This window comes from Astatotilapia calliptera, chromosome 9 (assembly GCF_964374335.1).
Source record: "Astatotilapia calliptera chromosome 9, fAstCal68.1, whole genome shotgun sequence".
NCBI classification, from domain to species: Eukaryota; Metazoa; Chordata; class Actinopteri; order Cichliformes; family Cichlidae; genus Astatotilapia; species Astatotilapia calliptera.
Genome location: NC_137430.1, coordinates 33,135,874 through 33,151,639, shown reverse-complemented (window position 1 = coordinate 33,151,639; position 15,766 = coordinate 33,135,874). Strand labels below are relative to the sequence as shown.

Sequence of the window (15,766 nt, the reverse complement as noted above, 5' to 3'; positions counted from 1 at the left end):
ATTAACTGCAATACTAGCAAAGAAAGCAGGATGACTTTGAACAGCTTCATTGCTTGGTTCTTCTGGTTTAGGTCTGGGTATGTCAAGTAAGTTCTCCAAGTGTATCACATTTCCTGGTTTAAGAATAACTTCCTGCTTAAAGGATGAACTTCCTGTGTTAGGAAATGCAGATGTGAATGTCAGAGTGTATGTATGCAAGGGTAGAGGATAAACACTGGGATTGTATGTATATATGAGTATAGGAGTACAAATATATATGTGTTGAAAGGTAAAGGGTGTGTGTGTGTGTGTGTGTGTATATATATATATATATATATATATATATATATATATGACTAGAAAGGGCTGCACCTGCAAGGAGAATAAATATACAGTGGGGCAAAAAAGTATTTAGTCAGCCACCGATTGTGCAAGTCCCCCACTTAAAATGATGACAGAGGTCAGTAATTTGCACCAGAGGTACACTTCAACTGTGAGAGACAGAATGTGAAAAAAAAATCCATGAATCCACATGGTAGGATTTGTAAAGAATTTATTCGTAAATCAGGGTGGAAAATAAGTATTTGGTCACCTCAAACATGGAAAATCTCTGGCTCTCACAGACCTGTAACGTCTTCTGTAAGAAGCTTTTCTGTCCCCCACTCGTTACCTGTATGAATGGCACCTGTTTGAACTCATCATCTGTATAAAAGACACCTGTCCACAGCCTCAAACAGTCAGACTGCAAACTCCGCCATGGCCAAGACCAAAGAGCTTTCGAAGGACACCAGGAAAAGTATTGTAGACCTGCACCAGACTGGGAAGAGTGAATCTACAATAGGCAAGCAGCTTGGTGTGAAAAAAATCAACTGTGGGAGCAATCATCAGAAAATGGAAGACATACAAGACCACTGATAATCTCCCTCGATCTGGGGCTCCACGCAAGATCTCATCCCGTGGGGTCAAAATGATCATGAGAACGGTGAGCAAAGATCCCAGAACCACACGGGGGGACCTGGTGAATGACCTGCAGAGAGCTGGGACCAAAGTAACAAAGGTCACCATCAGTAACACACTACAACGGCAGGGAATCAAATCCCGCAGTGCCAGACGTGTTCCGCTGCTGAAGCCAGTGCATGTCCAGGCCCGTCTGAAGTTTGCCAGAGAGCACATGGATGATACAGCAGAGGATTGGGAGAATGTCATGTGGTCAGATGAAACCAAAGTAGAACTTTTTGGTATAAACTCAACTCGTCGTGTTTGGAGGAAGAAGAATACTGAGTTGCATCCCAAGAACACCATACCTACTGTGAAGCATGGGGGTGGAAACATCATGCTATGGGGCTGTTTTTCTGCCAAGGGGACAGGACGACTGATCCGTGTTAAGGACAGAATGAATGGGGCCATGTATCGTGAGATTTTGAGCCAAAACCTCCTTCCATCAGTGAGAACTTTGAAGATGAAACGAGGCTGGGTCTTCCAACATGACAATGATCCAAAACACACCGCCCGGGCAACAAAGGAGTGGCTCCGTAAGAAGCATTTGAAAGTCCTGGAGTGGCCTAGCCAGTCTCCAGACCTCAACCCCATAGAAAATCTGTGGCGGGAGTTGAAAGTCCGTGTTGCTCGGCGACAGCCCCAAAACATCACTGCTCTCGAGAAGATCTGCATGGAGGAATGGGCCAAAATACCAGCTACTGTGTGTGCAAACCTGGTAAAGACCTATAGTAAACGTTTGACCTCTGTTATTGCCAACAAAGGTTATGTTACAAAGTATTGAGTTGTAAAGCAAATCAAATCAAATCAAATTCAAATTTTATTTGTCACGTACACAGTCATACACAGTACGATATGTAGTGAAATGCTTGGACAACTGCTCGTGACCTAAAGAGAACAAAAAAGGAAAAGGCTATGAATAAGATAGGAAATAAATATGAAAAATTAAAAAGGGTAAATTTAACTAGGAAGGAATAAAATATAAATTAAGGTTAAAAATGAAATAACTGTACAACACAAATTAGAATGAAGGGTAAATTTAACTGGGAAGAATAAGATAAAGATAAATATATAAATTAAAGTTGAAAATAAAATAACTGTACAACAAAATACACAATACACAATATAGAACTATATAAGAATGTATGAAGAAATCTAAATATAAATAAATATATACACAATAACAGCAGCTGTACAAGTATTAACCGGAAATGAAGAATATAGTGACCAGTGTTGTGCAAAACCAAAGTCCAGAAAGTCCAGTGTGTGTGTAAGAATTGTATTTTTGTTATTGACCAAATACTTATTTTCCACCCTGATTTACGAATAAATTCTTTACAAATCCTACCATGTGGATTCATGGATTTTTTTTTCACATTCTGTCTCTCACAGTTGAAGTGTACCTCTGGTGCAAATTACTGACCTCTGTCATCATTTTAGGTGGGGGAACTTGCACAATCGGTGGCTGACTAAATACTTTTTTGCCCCACTGTATGTCAGCATAAAAATATGTAGCATTAAGAAAAAAAAAAAAATTTCCAACATAAATGAAGACAGGAAACTAAACAGCAGTGACGTTTGTAGGGTTACTGAAGTTGGGCTAGCTGGTATATAATGATGTGCTACGTGATTGCTAGCGACACAGCTATGTTAGCATAACATAAACAGTGAAGCTGGAGGACGAACACTAACACTTTTCCACTTATAAAAGTTAACGTGAAGTTTCCTGATGGTTAGAGACAAATGCAATCGCATGGCAGGATGCTATAAACGGACCAAACTTCAGTCAAGGAGAACAACTGAGATAATCCATCCACATTACGAAGTTAGCCATTAATATACTGCAACAACATGGGAATAGAGCAGCTGTGATAGAATACAGCATTAAGGAATCAATGGTACAGAAGTGGAGGAAGCAAGAAGAATGAGTTGAATAAGGTTTGATTTCTCTGACTGCTTTGTTTCACTTAATGTGCCTTATAATCCCGTGCACCTTATGGTCTGAAAAATACGTATTTGCAATTTTATTTGCCACACTGCAGTTTAATGTTGCAAAGCACTTCTTTTTAACTTCAGTGGATATTATACATGGTTATGCTCAGGATATGTCAGCACATTTCTACTGGAAATTTGCATTTGCACTGTTAAATTTTTATATAGCTTTAATGTACATAAAAAAACAGCTGCTTGTTTAAGTGAAAATAAATGGATGGGGGGTAGGGGGGTGGGGGTTGCGCTAGTAAAGTTGTGGAGTTGTATTTCGTCTCGCATCAATTATATCGTCAGTTATATCGTTATCGCAAATTGTCAAATCTATATCGTGATAAATATTTTTGGCCATATCGCCCTGCTCTAGTGCTTGGAAATGTTGTAGGTGGCTGAGTTTATGTTGCTACCAATGAGTCTGAGTGGGACTCCTTTTTTATGGATCTATGGAAGTTCATATATACAGGGTGTAGGGCTGCCACGATTAGTCGACTAGTCACGATTATGTCGACTATCAAAATCGTTGACAACTGATTTAATAGTCGACGTGTCGTTTGAAGCTTTGTAAGATCACAAAAGATGCAGGAATAAGTAGCAGGATTTAAGAGTGTAATCACGGACTGAAACAGAAGATGGCAGCACTGCACATACAAGGATGCCAGCTGCCGTTAAACCCCGAAGAAGTAGTAGAAGCTGTGTCCCAGAATTCATAGCGCAACCCAGCTCAGTTTCCAACAATGGCGGCAGCTAGTTAGTTTTAATATTATTCTTATTATTCTTTCTGGGTCACAAAATAAACGTTTAACATATTTTCAGGCGAGAATGTAGCTGTGTAAACCTCAAATATCTTTTCAAGTTCTTGTAGGCAGCTGATGACTTTCTTTTTGTAGTTGCTTCTGGGGTTTCACCTTGAAGCTTCATAGGTATTGTTGTCACTGAGTGTAGTAATGTTAATTTGCTCTGCTTCTTCTTGTCAGGGACACATACTTTTGTGTCCCAGCTGAGTAACAGGAGGAGAAGAGTCTGGTGGAGCAGCAGAGGAACAGTTTCAGCCATTTGGACTCAGCTCAGCCACTACAGAGGAAACAATGACTTCAACACAAAAGGTGAGAAAAATATCTCAGTTACACTGTTATTGAAACTGTGTGCACAGCTGGTTGTTATCAGCAGCTTTATCTTTTTCATCCTGGGCTCCTCCATACAATACAGAATCTACGTTCACAAACAAAAACCACAGAAGTTACAAGGAAATACAAAGATCATTTTTAAAAAATATTTTTTGGGGGATTTCTCCATAGTAGCAGACAATGACAAAAGGAAAAAGTACACAAGAACCAGAACAGAACAAAATAGAGCTCAGGCAATACAAAGTTCTGAGGCACATACAAGGCAGTTGAGGTAAACCACAACCCCACTAGGAATCAAAACAAACCAATAAGACCAATATTCAGGCAAATTAATTCAGTTTGGGAAAGCCCCGTAGCAAGGAGGATGACCATACAGGTCCAACGTATTTCAGATATGGGTCCCAGGTTCTGTGGAAAGAGTCCAAGGTGAAGTTGAGCATACAAGTTATATATTCATTGGGAATACAGTCCACAGTGTTATGCCAGAATTTCTTAGTTGGGATTGCTGGCCTGCCCCAGAGGAGCAGGATATTCTTCCTGGCCGCAAAAGATAACAGCTGGAACAGTCTCTTGTGCTTGCCTTTGATAACCGAATTGTCCATTACTCCCAGTATGAGACAGAGAGGGTCCAGAAGAACAACAGAAAAGATCATATTTTATCAGCACACACTGAAACAACAATATCATCAGCTGAACTAAGAATTGTTTATTTATATTTCCTATCACTTTATAGCTTCACATAAAGACGAGCATGTACACAGCAATGTGTTAGATGTTTTATACCTAAGAGACAAATATTGTTTTTTTTAATATGTTGGCATTACTAAATCTGTCTGAATGCTTACAAATATGGGTACAAATTTCTTACAGGCTGTGAAAACTGTTTCTGATAGAATGAAGAGTAGACTGGTATATTAAATATTCCTTTATTGGGTGAGAAAATCAAACCATGTCATAACTGCTTTAAGTCATACAGAATAGATATCAGAGGCTTAAACAGGCTGACTTCTGCTAAATGGGTCAAACTGGGCAGAAAGTATACAAACACATAACATCCTTATACAGGGAGTGCAGAATTATTAGGCAAATGAGTATTTTGTCCACATCATCCTCTTCATGCATGTTGTCTTACTCCAAGCTGTATAGGCTCTAAAGCCTACTACCAATTAAGCATATTAGGTGATGTGCATCTCTGTAATGAGAAGGGGTGTGGTCTAATGACATCAACACCCTATATCAGGTGTGCATAATTATTAGGCAACGTCCTTTCCTTTGGCAAAATGGGTCAAAAGAAGGACTTGACAGGCTCAGAAAAGTCAAAAATAGTGAGATATCTTGCAGAGGGATGCAGCAGTCTCAAAATTGCAAAGCTTCTGAAGCGTGATCATCGAACAATCAAGCGTTTCATTCAAAATAGTCAACAGGGTCGCAAGAAGCGTGTGGAAAAACCAAGGCGCCAAATAACTGCCCATGAACTGAGAAAAGTCAAGCGTGCAGCTGCCAAGATGCCACTTGCCACCAGTTTGGCCATATTTCAGAGCTGCAACATCACTGGAGTGCCCAAAAGCACAAGGTGTGCAATACTCAGAGACATGGCCAAGGCAAGAAAGGCTGAAAGACGACCACCACTGAACAAGACACACAAGCTGAAACGTCAAGACTGGGCCAAGAAATATCTCAAGACTGGTTTTTCTAAGGTTTTATGGACTGATGAAATGAGAGTGAGTCTTGATGGGCCAGATGGATGGGCCCGTGGCTGGATTGGTAAAGGGCAGAGAGCTCCAGTCCGACTCAGACGCCAGCAAGGTGGAGGTGGAGTACTGGTTTGGGCTGGTATCATCAAAGATGAGCTTGTGGGGCCTTTTCGGGTTGAGGATGGAGTCAAGCTCAACTCCCAGTCCTACTGCCAGTTTCTGGAAGACACCTTCTTCAAGCAGTGGTACAGGAAGAAGTCTGCATCCTTCAAGAAAAACATGATTTTCATGCAGGACAATGCTCCATCACACGCGTCCAAGTACTCCACAGCGTGGCTGGCAAGAAAGGGTATAAAAGAAGAAAAACTAATGACATGGCCTCCTTGTTCACCTGATCTGAACCCCATTGAGAACCTGTGGTCCATCATCAAATGTGAGATTTACAAGGAGGGAAAACAGTACACCTCTGAACAGTGTCTGGGAGGCTGTGGTTGCTGCTGCACGCAATGTTGATGGTGAACAGATCAAAACACTGACAGAATCCATGGATGGCAGGCTTTTGAGTGTCTTTGCAAAGAAAGGTGGCTATATTGGTCGCTGATTTGTTTTTGTTTTGTTTTTGAATGTCAGAATGTATATTTGTGAATGTGGAGATGTTATATTGGTTTCACTGGTAAAAATAAATAATTGAAATGGGTATATATTTGTTTTTTGTTAAGTTGCCTAATAATTATGCACAGTAATAGTCACCTGCACACACAGATATCCCCCTAAAATAGCTAAAACTAAAAACAAACTAAAAACTACTTCCACAAACATTCAGCTTTGATATTAATGAGTTTTTTGGGTTCATTGAGAACATGGTTGTTGTTCAATAATAACATTATTCCTCAAAAATACAACTTGCCTAATAATTCTGCACTCCCTGTATGTTCATATACTTATTTTTAAGGATTCGCGCGATTGCAGAGTGAAAGCAAAAAACGAGCGCAAATTCAAACGTGATTTCAATATGTCACATATTGACAGTGGCTCACCGATGCCAATGACATAATTACCCAGCTACATTTCCGAAAGAATGCAAAAGCATTGACATATATTTTTCCTTTCTATGACAGCCCAACGGGCAGGGCAGAGATAGATTTTGGTAGCCCGACTGGAAAAATCGCTAGCCCCGGGACGTCGGGCTAGCTATTTTGCGAGCCCTGGATGTAACACTATAGATCAACTTAGCTCAGAATATATAAAGCATATAAACAATTACAGCAATATGATGCAACTGTTAGGATGCCTGGGTCGTTGACCCAGGGTTTTTGAGTTTATTATATTATTTATCATCTCTAGTCTTTGGTTTCTTTGAGTTCTGTCTTATGGTTTATGTCTCTGTCTTTTCTAGTTGCTCTGTCTCCCCTGTCAGCTGTATCCCCTTGTCTAGTTCGCGTCTCTGTGTATCCTTAGTTGCTATATCCCCGTGTCCAGTCAGTGTCTGTGTCTGCCCTGGTCCCACGTCTCTGTTCCCTCTGTTGCAGTGCCTGCATGTGAGTCTGTGTCTTTAGTTCAGTCTGTGTTATGTTTCCTGTTTTACTTTGAAAGTCCGTGTCTCATGTATATGCGTCTGGTTTTGCTTCCTTTGTCTCGTTAGACCTGATTTGCCCCAGCTGTGTTTCCCTCCTGTTACCCATTCCCTGATTGCTCCCTCTATGTATTTAAGCCCTGTGTTTCTCTGTGTCTGTGTCGTGGTCTACCCTAATTTATGCTGTGTGTGCTGTCTGCCTGCTCATGTATGTTTATTTGGATTTTTGGATTTTTGTTACGTTTGCCAGCAATAAAAGCTGAGTTTTGAAATACACTTTTGCCTCCGAGTGTCTGCACTTTGGGTCCTCCTTACCACCACTCCTGCCTGCACACAGCCCAAACGTGACAGAAGACCACGACCAGAACATGGACCCCGCAGACTCTTCAGCTTTTGAATTCAACACTGAGATGGTGCGGATGATTAAGCTTCTTGGCCGCATTGCTCAGGCCAATGATTTGAGGACTATGGCAGTTAGGCTAAGTGCCATAGATGCTATCATTCGGAGCAACCCTCGGCTTACTCAGCTTTCTACGGACACTGTGCTGGGCAGCTCCATAGCTGCCTGGAGGGAGCAAGTCAGGGCTGGCGAGCTTGCTCTCTCTACCTCCACTTCTTTACCGCCGCTCCAGGACAACACACACTCACCACCTGCCTCATTGCTACCACAGACTTCCTCTCCTTCCTCATGCAGGCCGGGACCTTGTTCGCCTGTCCATTCGCCTGCCTTTTTCCTGGCGGCTATGTGGTCGGAGGATGAGGAGGAGGTCTCTACATTTCTCCACCGGTTCCTGTTCCCTCGTCTAGAAGGAAGCGACGCCACCGTCACTCCTCTCCTCGGTCATCCATCCAGCAACCAGCCTCCGCTGGAGGGTCCGAGGGGCCCGTCCAGCAACCAGCCTCCGCTGGAGGGTCCGAGGGGCCCGTCCAGCAAGCTGCCTCTGCTGGAGGGTCCGAGGGGCCCGTCCAGCAAGCTGCCTCCGCTGGAGGGTCCGAGGAACTGCTTCAGCCGTCTGTTCCTGCTGGAGGGTCCGAGGGGCCCGTCCAGCAACCTGCCTGGCAGGTCGCCGCACTGCTACAAACTGGATTAGTAGTGGTGGTTTTTCTTTCACATAGGGTTTTAGGTAGCACCTCGTTTCCTGACTTAGATTGTTTTGTTTGTTATTTTGGCCTGTGTTCACCCCGGACTTAACATTTCAGTGTAGACACAAATAAACCACCGTTCACTTCAAAGATTGGCTTCTGGGTATGATTTGGGGGACCCGGGTGGGGTCACTTCCTTTCTTACCCTTATGTTATGGTCCTGTACCCCTAGACTGGGGAACAGCACACCTACAATGTCTCCAAAAAGTCGATTCTGTCCAGATTGGACAAGCTTAAAAACACACCAAGTCATCCACCTACAATGTGTTTGTTGACATCTTGGATCCCACTAATGGAGGCAGTTTCAGTTTAGTCCATGACTGCATTTCACTCACTGCCTCTGTTTGTATCTCTGTCACTGCAGGACCAACACGGAGCGAGAAGTCAGCGCTCTCAGGAGGCCGACAAACCTCACAGAAGAAAGGGAGAGAAAAAATACAGCTGTGATGAGTGTGGGAAGAATTTTACCCATCTTGGAAACTTTAAAGCACACCAACTGGTCCACAGTGGAGATAAACCGTACAGATGTGACTTGTGTGGAAAACGTTTTACCCAGAAAGGACACCTAAAATCACACCAGCTCATCCACAGTGGAGTTAAACCATACAGCTGTGAGTTGTGTGGAAAGTCTTTTACCCACCCTGCAAGCTTAAAAACACACCAAGTCATCCACGGTGGAGTTAAACCATACAGCTGTGAGTTATGTGGAAAGTCTTTTACCAACCCTGCAAGCTTAAAAACACACCAAGTCATCCACAGTGGAGTTAAACCATACAGTTGTGAGTTGTGTGGTAAAGCTTTTACTTGCAGTGGTAACTTACAGCGTCATCAACTCATCCACTCTGGAATCAAGGCGTACAGCTGTGGTCAATGCGGTAAAGCTTTTGCTCGGAGTAGCACCTTACAACGTCACCAAGTCACTCACTCTGGATTTAAACCGTACAGCTGCGACTTGTGTGGAAAGTCTTTTAACGATCCTTCAAACTTGAAAAAACACCAACTCATCCACAGTGGAGTAAAAGTGTACATAGGTGAGTTTTTTGTAAAGTCTTTTACCCAGGCTGGAGGCTTAAAAAGATACCAGTTCATCCACAGTGGACTTTAAGCGTATCCTTAGACTGGGGCTGAAAATAAAGTGGGGCTTGTACGCTCTTTTTGTTTGCCTTTTTTTTTTTGCTCATTGTGTTTTGTAGGTTTCCTTCAGCTTTTGGTTGGCAGCTTTCTTGTGGTGTAATGGGTAAACTAGCTGTAATTACTTTGATGTGTATTATTTTGCACATCAACCCACCATGGCTAAGTTGGATCGATGCACCAAGGCAGATTTGTTGTTGGTGGCAAATTTTTTAATGTTGGTGTCCTCTTGAATCCAAAAAAGGCAGAAATTAAGCAGTGTCTGGCAGAGCAGATGGTGGAAAAAGGGGTAATTGCGAAGGTGAAACTTCGACCGGTTGATGCGTCTGGAGGTTTGGTGGTGGATGGAGGCTCCTGCTGCCGTTCAAGTCCCAAACATTATCCTGGCCAGACAATTACCAGAATTGATTACGGATGATCTTAAGCTTGCCCTTTGCCTGAAAGAGGTGGAGCTTTAGGCTAAAGCCAAAGAAGTTGAGCTACTGCATCTCCGAATAAGGCCTATGGAGCAATGTTACCTCTACCCCATTGAGTAAAAATGTGAGTAAAACTTGACTGATTCTCCTCTGACCAGTTTGATGCAAGAAAGCAAATTGCCTTAGTGCCACCTTTCAGAGAAAGTAAGGTTGACTCTTACTTTAATGCCTTTGAACGCATCGCAACCACTTTAAAATGGCCCAAGGACGTGTGGAGTTTGTTGTTGCAGTACAAATTGGTGGGGAAAGCACAAGAAGTGTGCACGAGCTTATTCATTGATCACAGTCGGGATTATGAAATTGTGAAATCCACTATTTTAGTGTTTTCTGAGTTAGTTCATGAGGCATGTTGCCAAATGTTTCGGTCCTGCGAAAAATCTGCCAACCAAACACATGTAGATAAGTTTGATAAGTAGTTAGGTGCAAGTAAAGTGAAGGATTTTACTTAGCTAAGACAATTGGTTCTGTTGGAAGAATTCAAAACGTGTCTTCCAAAAAATGTTGTTATGTACCTCAATGAGCAAAAGGTGGATTCAGCTGCTGTTCTCGCAGATGAGTTTCTGTTGACCCATTGCGCTACATTTTCAGCTGTGTGAATATACTCCGTTGTCTGCGCCTGCGAGGAGCTTAAGGGTTTCTCCTGCACATCAAACACACCCTGATCCAGTTCCCATGAACGTTCGTGAATGCTTTTATTGCCATGACACCAGCCATGTCATTGCTAATTGTCTATCACTTCGTCCCTAAGAGCAAACTCAAACCTGGAGAAAGCCAAAGAGTGTTGGTTTTCTCCAGGTTTGAGTCGGTTGGTCTCTATGCCTAATCCCGTCGGATCCTCCGGACCTTTCTTTTCAAAAGCGTTCGCCTCACCTACTGGAAAAGAGGAGGATCGTGTGCTGATTGTGATTTTGTGTGACACTGGGGCTACCAAGTCTCTCATTTTGGATAGCGCGTTGCCTTTTTCTAGTAACTCGTTTTGTGGTGCTGATGCTCTCGTGTGGGGAGTGGATATGTATGTGTGTGTCACGGGCTCCGCTACACAGCGTTTTCCTACAGTCACCTCTCGTTTCGGGCCTGGTAGCAATTGGGGTGCGCCCTCGCTTGCACGTACAGGCGGTTACTATTATTCTGGGGAATGATCTAGCAAATGGAAAGATTTTCCCAATCTCCGAGGTAATTGAAAACCCCATCGATGATTTGGTTTTTGTTTCTGAATCTGCTGCTGGCAGTCTGCCCTCTGTTTTCCCTGCCTGTGTCGTCACATGTGTGTATAAGCGCAGATACAGTGATGTTGATTTGTCTGACTCTTTCCCGTGTTCTGAAGATGATCCTGTGAAAGCTGAGCCACCTGTGGAAAAAGAAGAAAAATGTGTGTCTGATAGCCTGCTACCTGCTACACCTGACCTGTCTATTGAGGTAAGCAAAGCAGATTTTGTCCATGTGCAACAGAATGATCCAACTCTGGCCAAATGTTTACTTGCTGTAAATTCCAACGAGCAAACCCCCATGTTTACAGCATTGGCAACAACGTGTTAATGCGTAAATGGCACCCTCCCTCATCAAGTGATCTTGGGTGGAATGTATTTCAACAGGACATGGACAGTGTAGACACAAATAAACCACCGTTCACTTCAAAGATTGGCTTCTAGGTATGGTTTGGGGGACCCGGGCGGGGTCACTTCCTTTCTTACCCTTATGTTATGGTCCTGTACCCCTAGACTGGGGCACAGCACACCTACAGTGGGGCAAAAAAGTATTTAGTCAGCCACCGATTGTGCAAGTTCCCCCACTTAAAATGATGACAGAGGTCAGTAATTTGCACCAGAGGTACACTTCAACTGTGAGAGACAGAATGTGGAAAAAAAAATCCATGAATCCACATGGTAGGATTTGTAAAGAATTTATTCGTAAATCAGGGTGGAAAATAAGTATTTGGTCAATAACAAAAATACAACTCAATACTTTGTAACATAACCCTTGTTGGCAATAACAGAGGTCAAACGTTTACTATAGGTCTTTACCAGGTTTGCACACACAGTAGCTGGTATTTTGGCCCATTCCTCCATGCAGATCTTCTCGAGAGCAGTGATGTTTTGGGGCTGTCGCCGAGCAACACTGACTTTCAACTCCCGCCACAGATTTTCTATGGGGTTGAGGTCTGGAGACTGGCTAGGCCACTCCAGGACTTTCAAATGCTTCTTACGGAGCCACTCCTTTGTTGCCCGGGCGGTGTGTTTTGGATCATTGTCATGTTGGAAGACCCAGCCTCGTTTCATCTTCAAAGTTCTCACTGATGGAAGGAGGTTTTGGCTCAAAATCTCACGATACATGGCCCCATTCATTCTGTCCTTAACACGGATCAGTCGTCCTGTCCCCTTGGCAGAAAAACAGCCCCATAGCATGATGTTTCCACCCCCATGCTTCACAGTAGGTATGGTGTTCTTGGGATGCAACTCAGTATTCTTCTTCCTCCAAACACGACGAGTTGAGTTTATACCAAAAAGTTCTACTTTGGTTTCATCTGACCACATGACATTCTCCCAATCCTCTGCTGTATCATCCATGTGCTCTCTGGCAAACTTCAGACGGGCCTGGACATGCACTGGCTTCAGCAGCGGAACACGTCTGGCACTGCGGGATTTGATTCCCTGCCGTTGTAGTGTGTTACTGATGGTGACCTTTGTTACTTTGGTCCCAGCTCTCTGCAGGTCATTCACCAGGTCCCCCCGTGTGGTTCTGGGATCTTTGCTCACCGTTCTCATGATGAGATCTTGCGTGGAGCCCCAGATCGAGGGAGATTATCAGTGGTCTTGTATGTCTTCCATTTTCTGATAATTGCTCCCACAGTTGATTTTTTCACACCAAGCTGCTTGCCTATTGTAGATTCACTCTTCCCAGTCTGGTGCAGGTCTACAATACTTTTCCTGGTGTCCTTCGAAAGCTCTTTGGTCTTGGCCATGGCGGAGTTTGGAGTCTGACTGTTTGAGGCTGTGGACAGGTGTCTTTTATACAGATGATGAGTTCAAACAGGTGCCATTCATACAGGTAACGAGTGGGGGACAGAAAAGCTTCTTACAGAAGACGTTACAGGTCTGTGAGAGCCAGAGATTTTCCTTGTTTGAGGTGACCAAATACTTATTTTCCACCCTGATTTACGAATAAATTCTTTACAAATCCTACCATGTGGATTCATGGATTTTTTTTTTTTCACATTCTGTCTCTCACAGTTGAAGTGTACCTCTGGTGCAAATTACTGACCTCTGTCATCATTTTAAGTGGGGGAACTTGCACAATCGGTGGCTGACTAAATACTTTTTTGCCCCACTGTACAATGTCTCCAAAAAGTCGATTCTGTCCAGAGTGGACAAGCTTAAAAACACACCAAGTAATCCACCTACAATGTGTTTGTTGACATCTTGGATCCCACTAATGGAGGCAGTTTCAGTTTAGTCCACGACTGCATTTCACTCACTGCCTCTGTTTGTATCTCTGTCACTGCAGGACCAACACGGAGTGAGAAGTCAGCGCTCTCAGGAGGCCGACAAACCTCACAGAAGAAAGGGAGAGAAAAAATACAGCTGTGATGAGTGTGGGAAGAATTTTACCCATCTTGGAAACTTTAAAGCACACCAACTCGTCCACAGTGGAGTTAAACCGTACAGATGTGACTTGTGTGGAAAACGTTTTACCCAGAAAGGACACCTAAAATCACACCAGCTCATCCACAGTGGAGTTAAACCATACAGCTGTGAGTTGTGTGGAAAGTCTTTTACCCACCCTGCAAGCTTAAAAACACACCAAGTCATCCACGGTGGAGTTAAACCGTACAGCTGCGACTTGTGTGGAAAGTCTTTTAACGATCCTGCAGACTTGAAAAAACACCAACTCATCCACAGTGGAGTTAAAGTGTACATAGGTGAGTTTTTTGTAAAGTCTTTTACCCAGGCTGGAGGCTTAAAAAGATACCAGTTCATCCACAGTGGACTTTAAGTGTATCCTTAGACTGGGGCTGAAAATAAAGTGGGGCTTGTACGCTCTTTTTGTTTGCCTTTTTTTTTTTGCTCATTGTGTTTTGTAGGTTTCCTTCAGCTTTTGGTTGGCAGCTTTCTTGTGGTGTAATGGGTAAACTAGCTGTAATTACTTTGATGTGTATTATTTTGCACATCAACCCACCATGGCTAAGTTGGATCGATGCACCAAGGCAGATTTGTTGTTTGTGGCAAATTTGTTTAATGTTGGTGTCCTCTTAAATCCAAAAAAGGCAGAAATTAAGCAGTGTCTGGCAGAGCAGATGGTGGAAAAAGGGGTAATTGCGAAGGTGAAACTTCGACCGGTTGATGCGTCTGGAGGTTTGGTGGTGGATGGAGGCTCCTGCTGCCGTTCAAGTCCCAAACATTATCCTGGCCAGACAATTACCAGAATTGATTACGGATGATCTTAAGCTTGCCCTTTGCCTGAAAGAGGTGGAGCTTTAGGCTAAAGCCAAAGAAGTTGAGCTACTGCATCTCCGAATAAGGCCTATGGAGCAATGTTACCTCTACCCCATTGAGTAAAAATGTGAGTAAAACTTGACTGATTCTCCTCTGACCAGTTTGATGCAAGAAAGCAAATTGCCTTAGTGCCACCTTTCAGAGAAAGTAAGGTTGACTCTTACTTTAATGCCTTTGAACGCATCGCAACCACTTTAAAATGGCCCAAGGACGTGTGGAGTTTGTTGTTGCAGTGCAAATTGGTGGGGAAAGCACAAGAAGTGTGCACGAGCTTATCCATTGATCACAGTCGGGATTATGAAATTGTGAAATCCACTATTTTAGTGTTTTCTGAGTTAGTTCATGAGGCATGTTGCCAAATGTTTCGGTCCTGCGAAAAATCTGCCAACCAAACACATGTAGATAAGTTTGATAAGTAGTTAGGTGCAAGTAAAGTGAAGGATTTTACTTAGCTAAGACAATTGGTTCTGTTGGAAGAATTCAAAACGTGTCTTCCAAAAAATGTTATGTACCTCAATGAGCAAAAGGTGGATTCATTGTGTAAAGCTGCTGTTCCGCAGATGAGTTTCTGTTGACCCATTGCGCTACATTTTCAGCTGTGTGAATATACTCCGTTGTCTGCGCCTGCGAGGAGCTTAAGGGTTTCTCCTGCACATCAAACACACCCTGATCCAGTTCCCATGAACGTTCGTGAATGCTTTTATTGCCATGACACCAGCCATGTCATTGCTAATTGTCTATCACTTCGTCCCTAAGAGCAAACTCAAACCTGGAGAAAGCCAAAGAGTGTTGGTTTTCTCCAGGTTTGAGTCGGTTGGTCTCTATGCCTAATCCCGTCGGATCCTCCGGACCTTTCTTTTCAAAAGCGTTCGCCTCACCTACTGGAAAAGAGGAGGATCGTGTGCTGATTGTGATTTTGTGTGACACTGGGGCTACCAAGTCTCTCATTTTGGATAGCGCGTTGCCTTTTTCTAGTAACTCGTTTTGTGGTGCTGATGCTCTCGTGTGGGGAGTGGATATGTATGTGTGTGTCACGGGCTCCGCTACACAGCGTTTTCCTACAGTCACCTCTCGTTTCGGGCCCGGTAGCAATTGGGGTGCGCCCTCGCTTGCACGTACAGGCAGTTACTATTATTCTGGGGAATGATCTAGCAAATGGAAAGATTTTCCC

At 43.3% G+C, this 15,766-nt stretch overlaps 2 protein-coding genes and 1 long non-coding RNA gene across 3 annotated transcripts in view; 2 read left to right on the top strand and 1 right to left on the bottom strand.

Annotated features, from left to right (window-relative positions):
• The window catches only part of LOC113029618 (uncharacterized), a 430,622-nt gene that overhangs the window by 78,421 nt on the left and 336,435 nt on the right, over positions 1 to 15,766 (bottom strand). The gene's annotated exons all lie outside the window — the stretch shown is intronic.
• The window catches only part of LOC113028848 (uncharacterized), a 40,412-nt gene that overhangs the window by 7,485 nt on the left and 17,161 nt on the right, over positions 1 to 15,766 (top strand). Inside the window, exons 2-5 of the mRNA XM_080306436.1 lie at positions 3,962 to 4,067; positions 8,863 to 9,529; positions 11,430 to 11,521; positions 13,607 to 14,021. Of these exons, the coding sequence (XP_080162562.1) occupies positions 4,050 to 4,067; positions 8,863 to 9,529; positions 11,430 to 11,521; positions 13,607 to 14,021 (1,192 nt within the window). The 5' untranslated portion in view covers positions 3,962 to 4,049. The remainder of the gene's footprint in view (positions 1 to 3,961; positions 4,068 to 8,862; positions 9,530 to 11,429; positions 11,522 to 13,606; positions 14,022 to 15,766) is intronic.
• Positions 526 to 15,766, top strand: part of LOC145431199 (uncharacterized) — a 190,416-nt gene continuing 175,175 nt past the window's right edge. The window contains exon 1 of the long non-coding RNA XR_013911574.1: positions 526 to 2,056. This is a non-coding gene — a long non-coding RNA (uncharacterized LOC145431199). The remainder of the gene's footprint in view (positions 2,057 to 15,766) is intronic.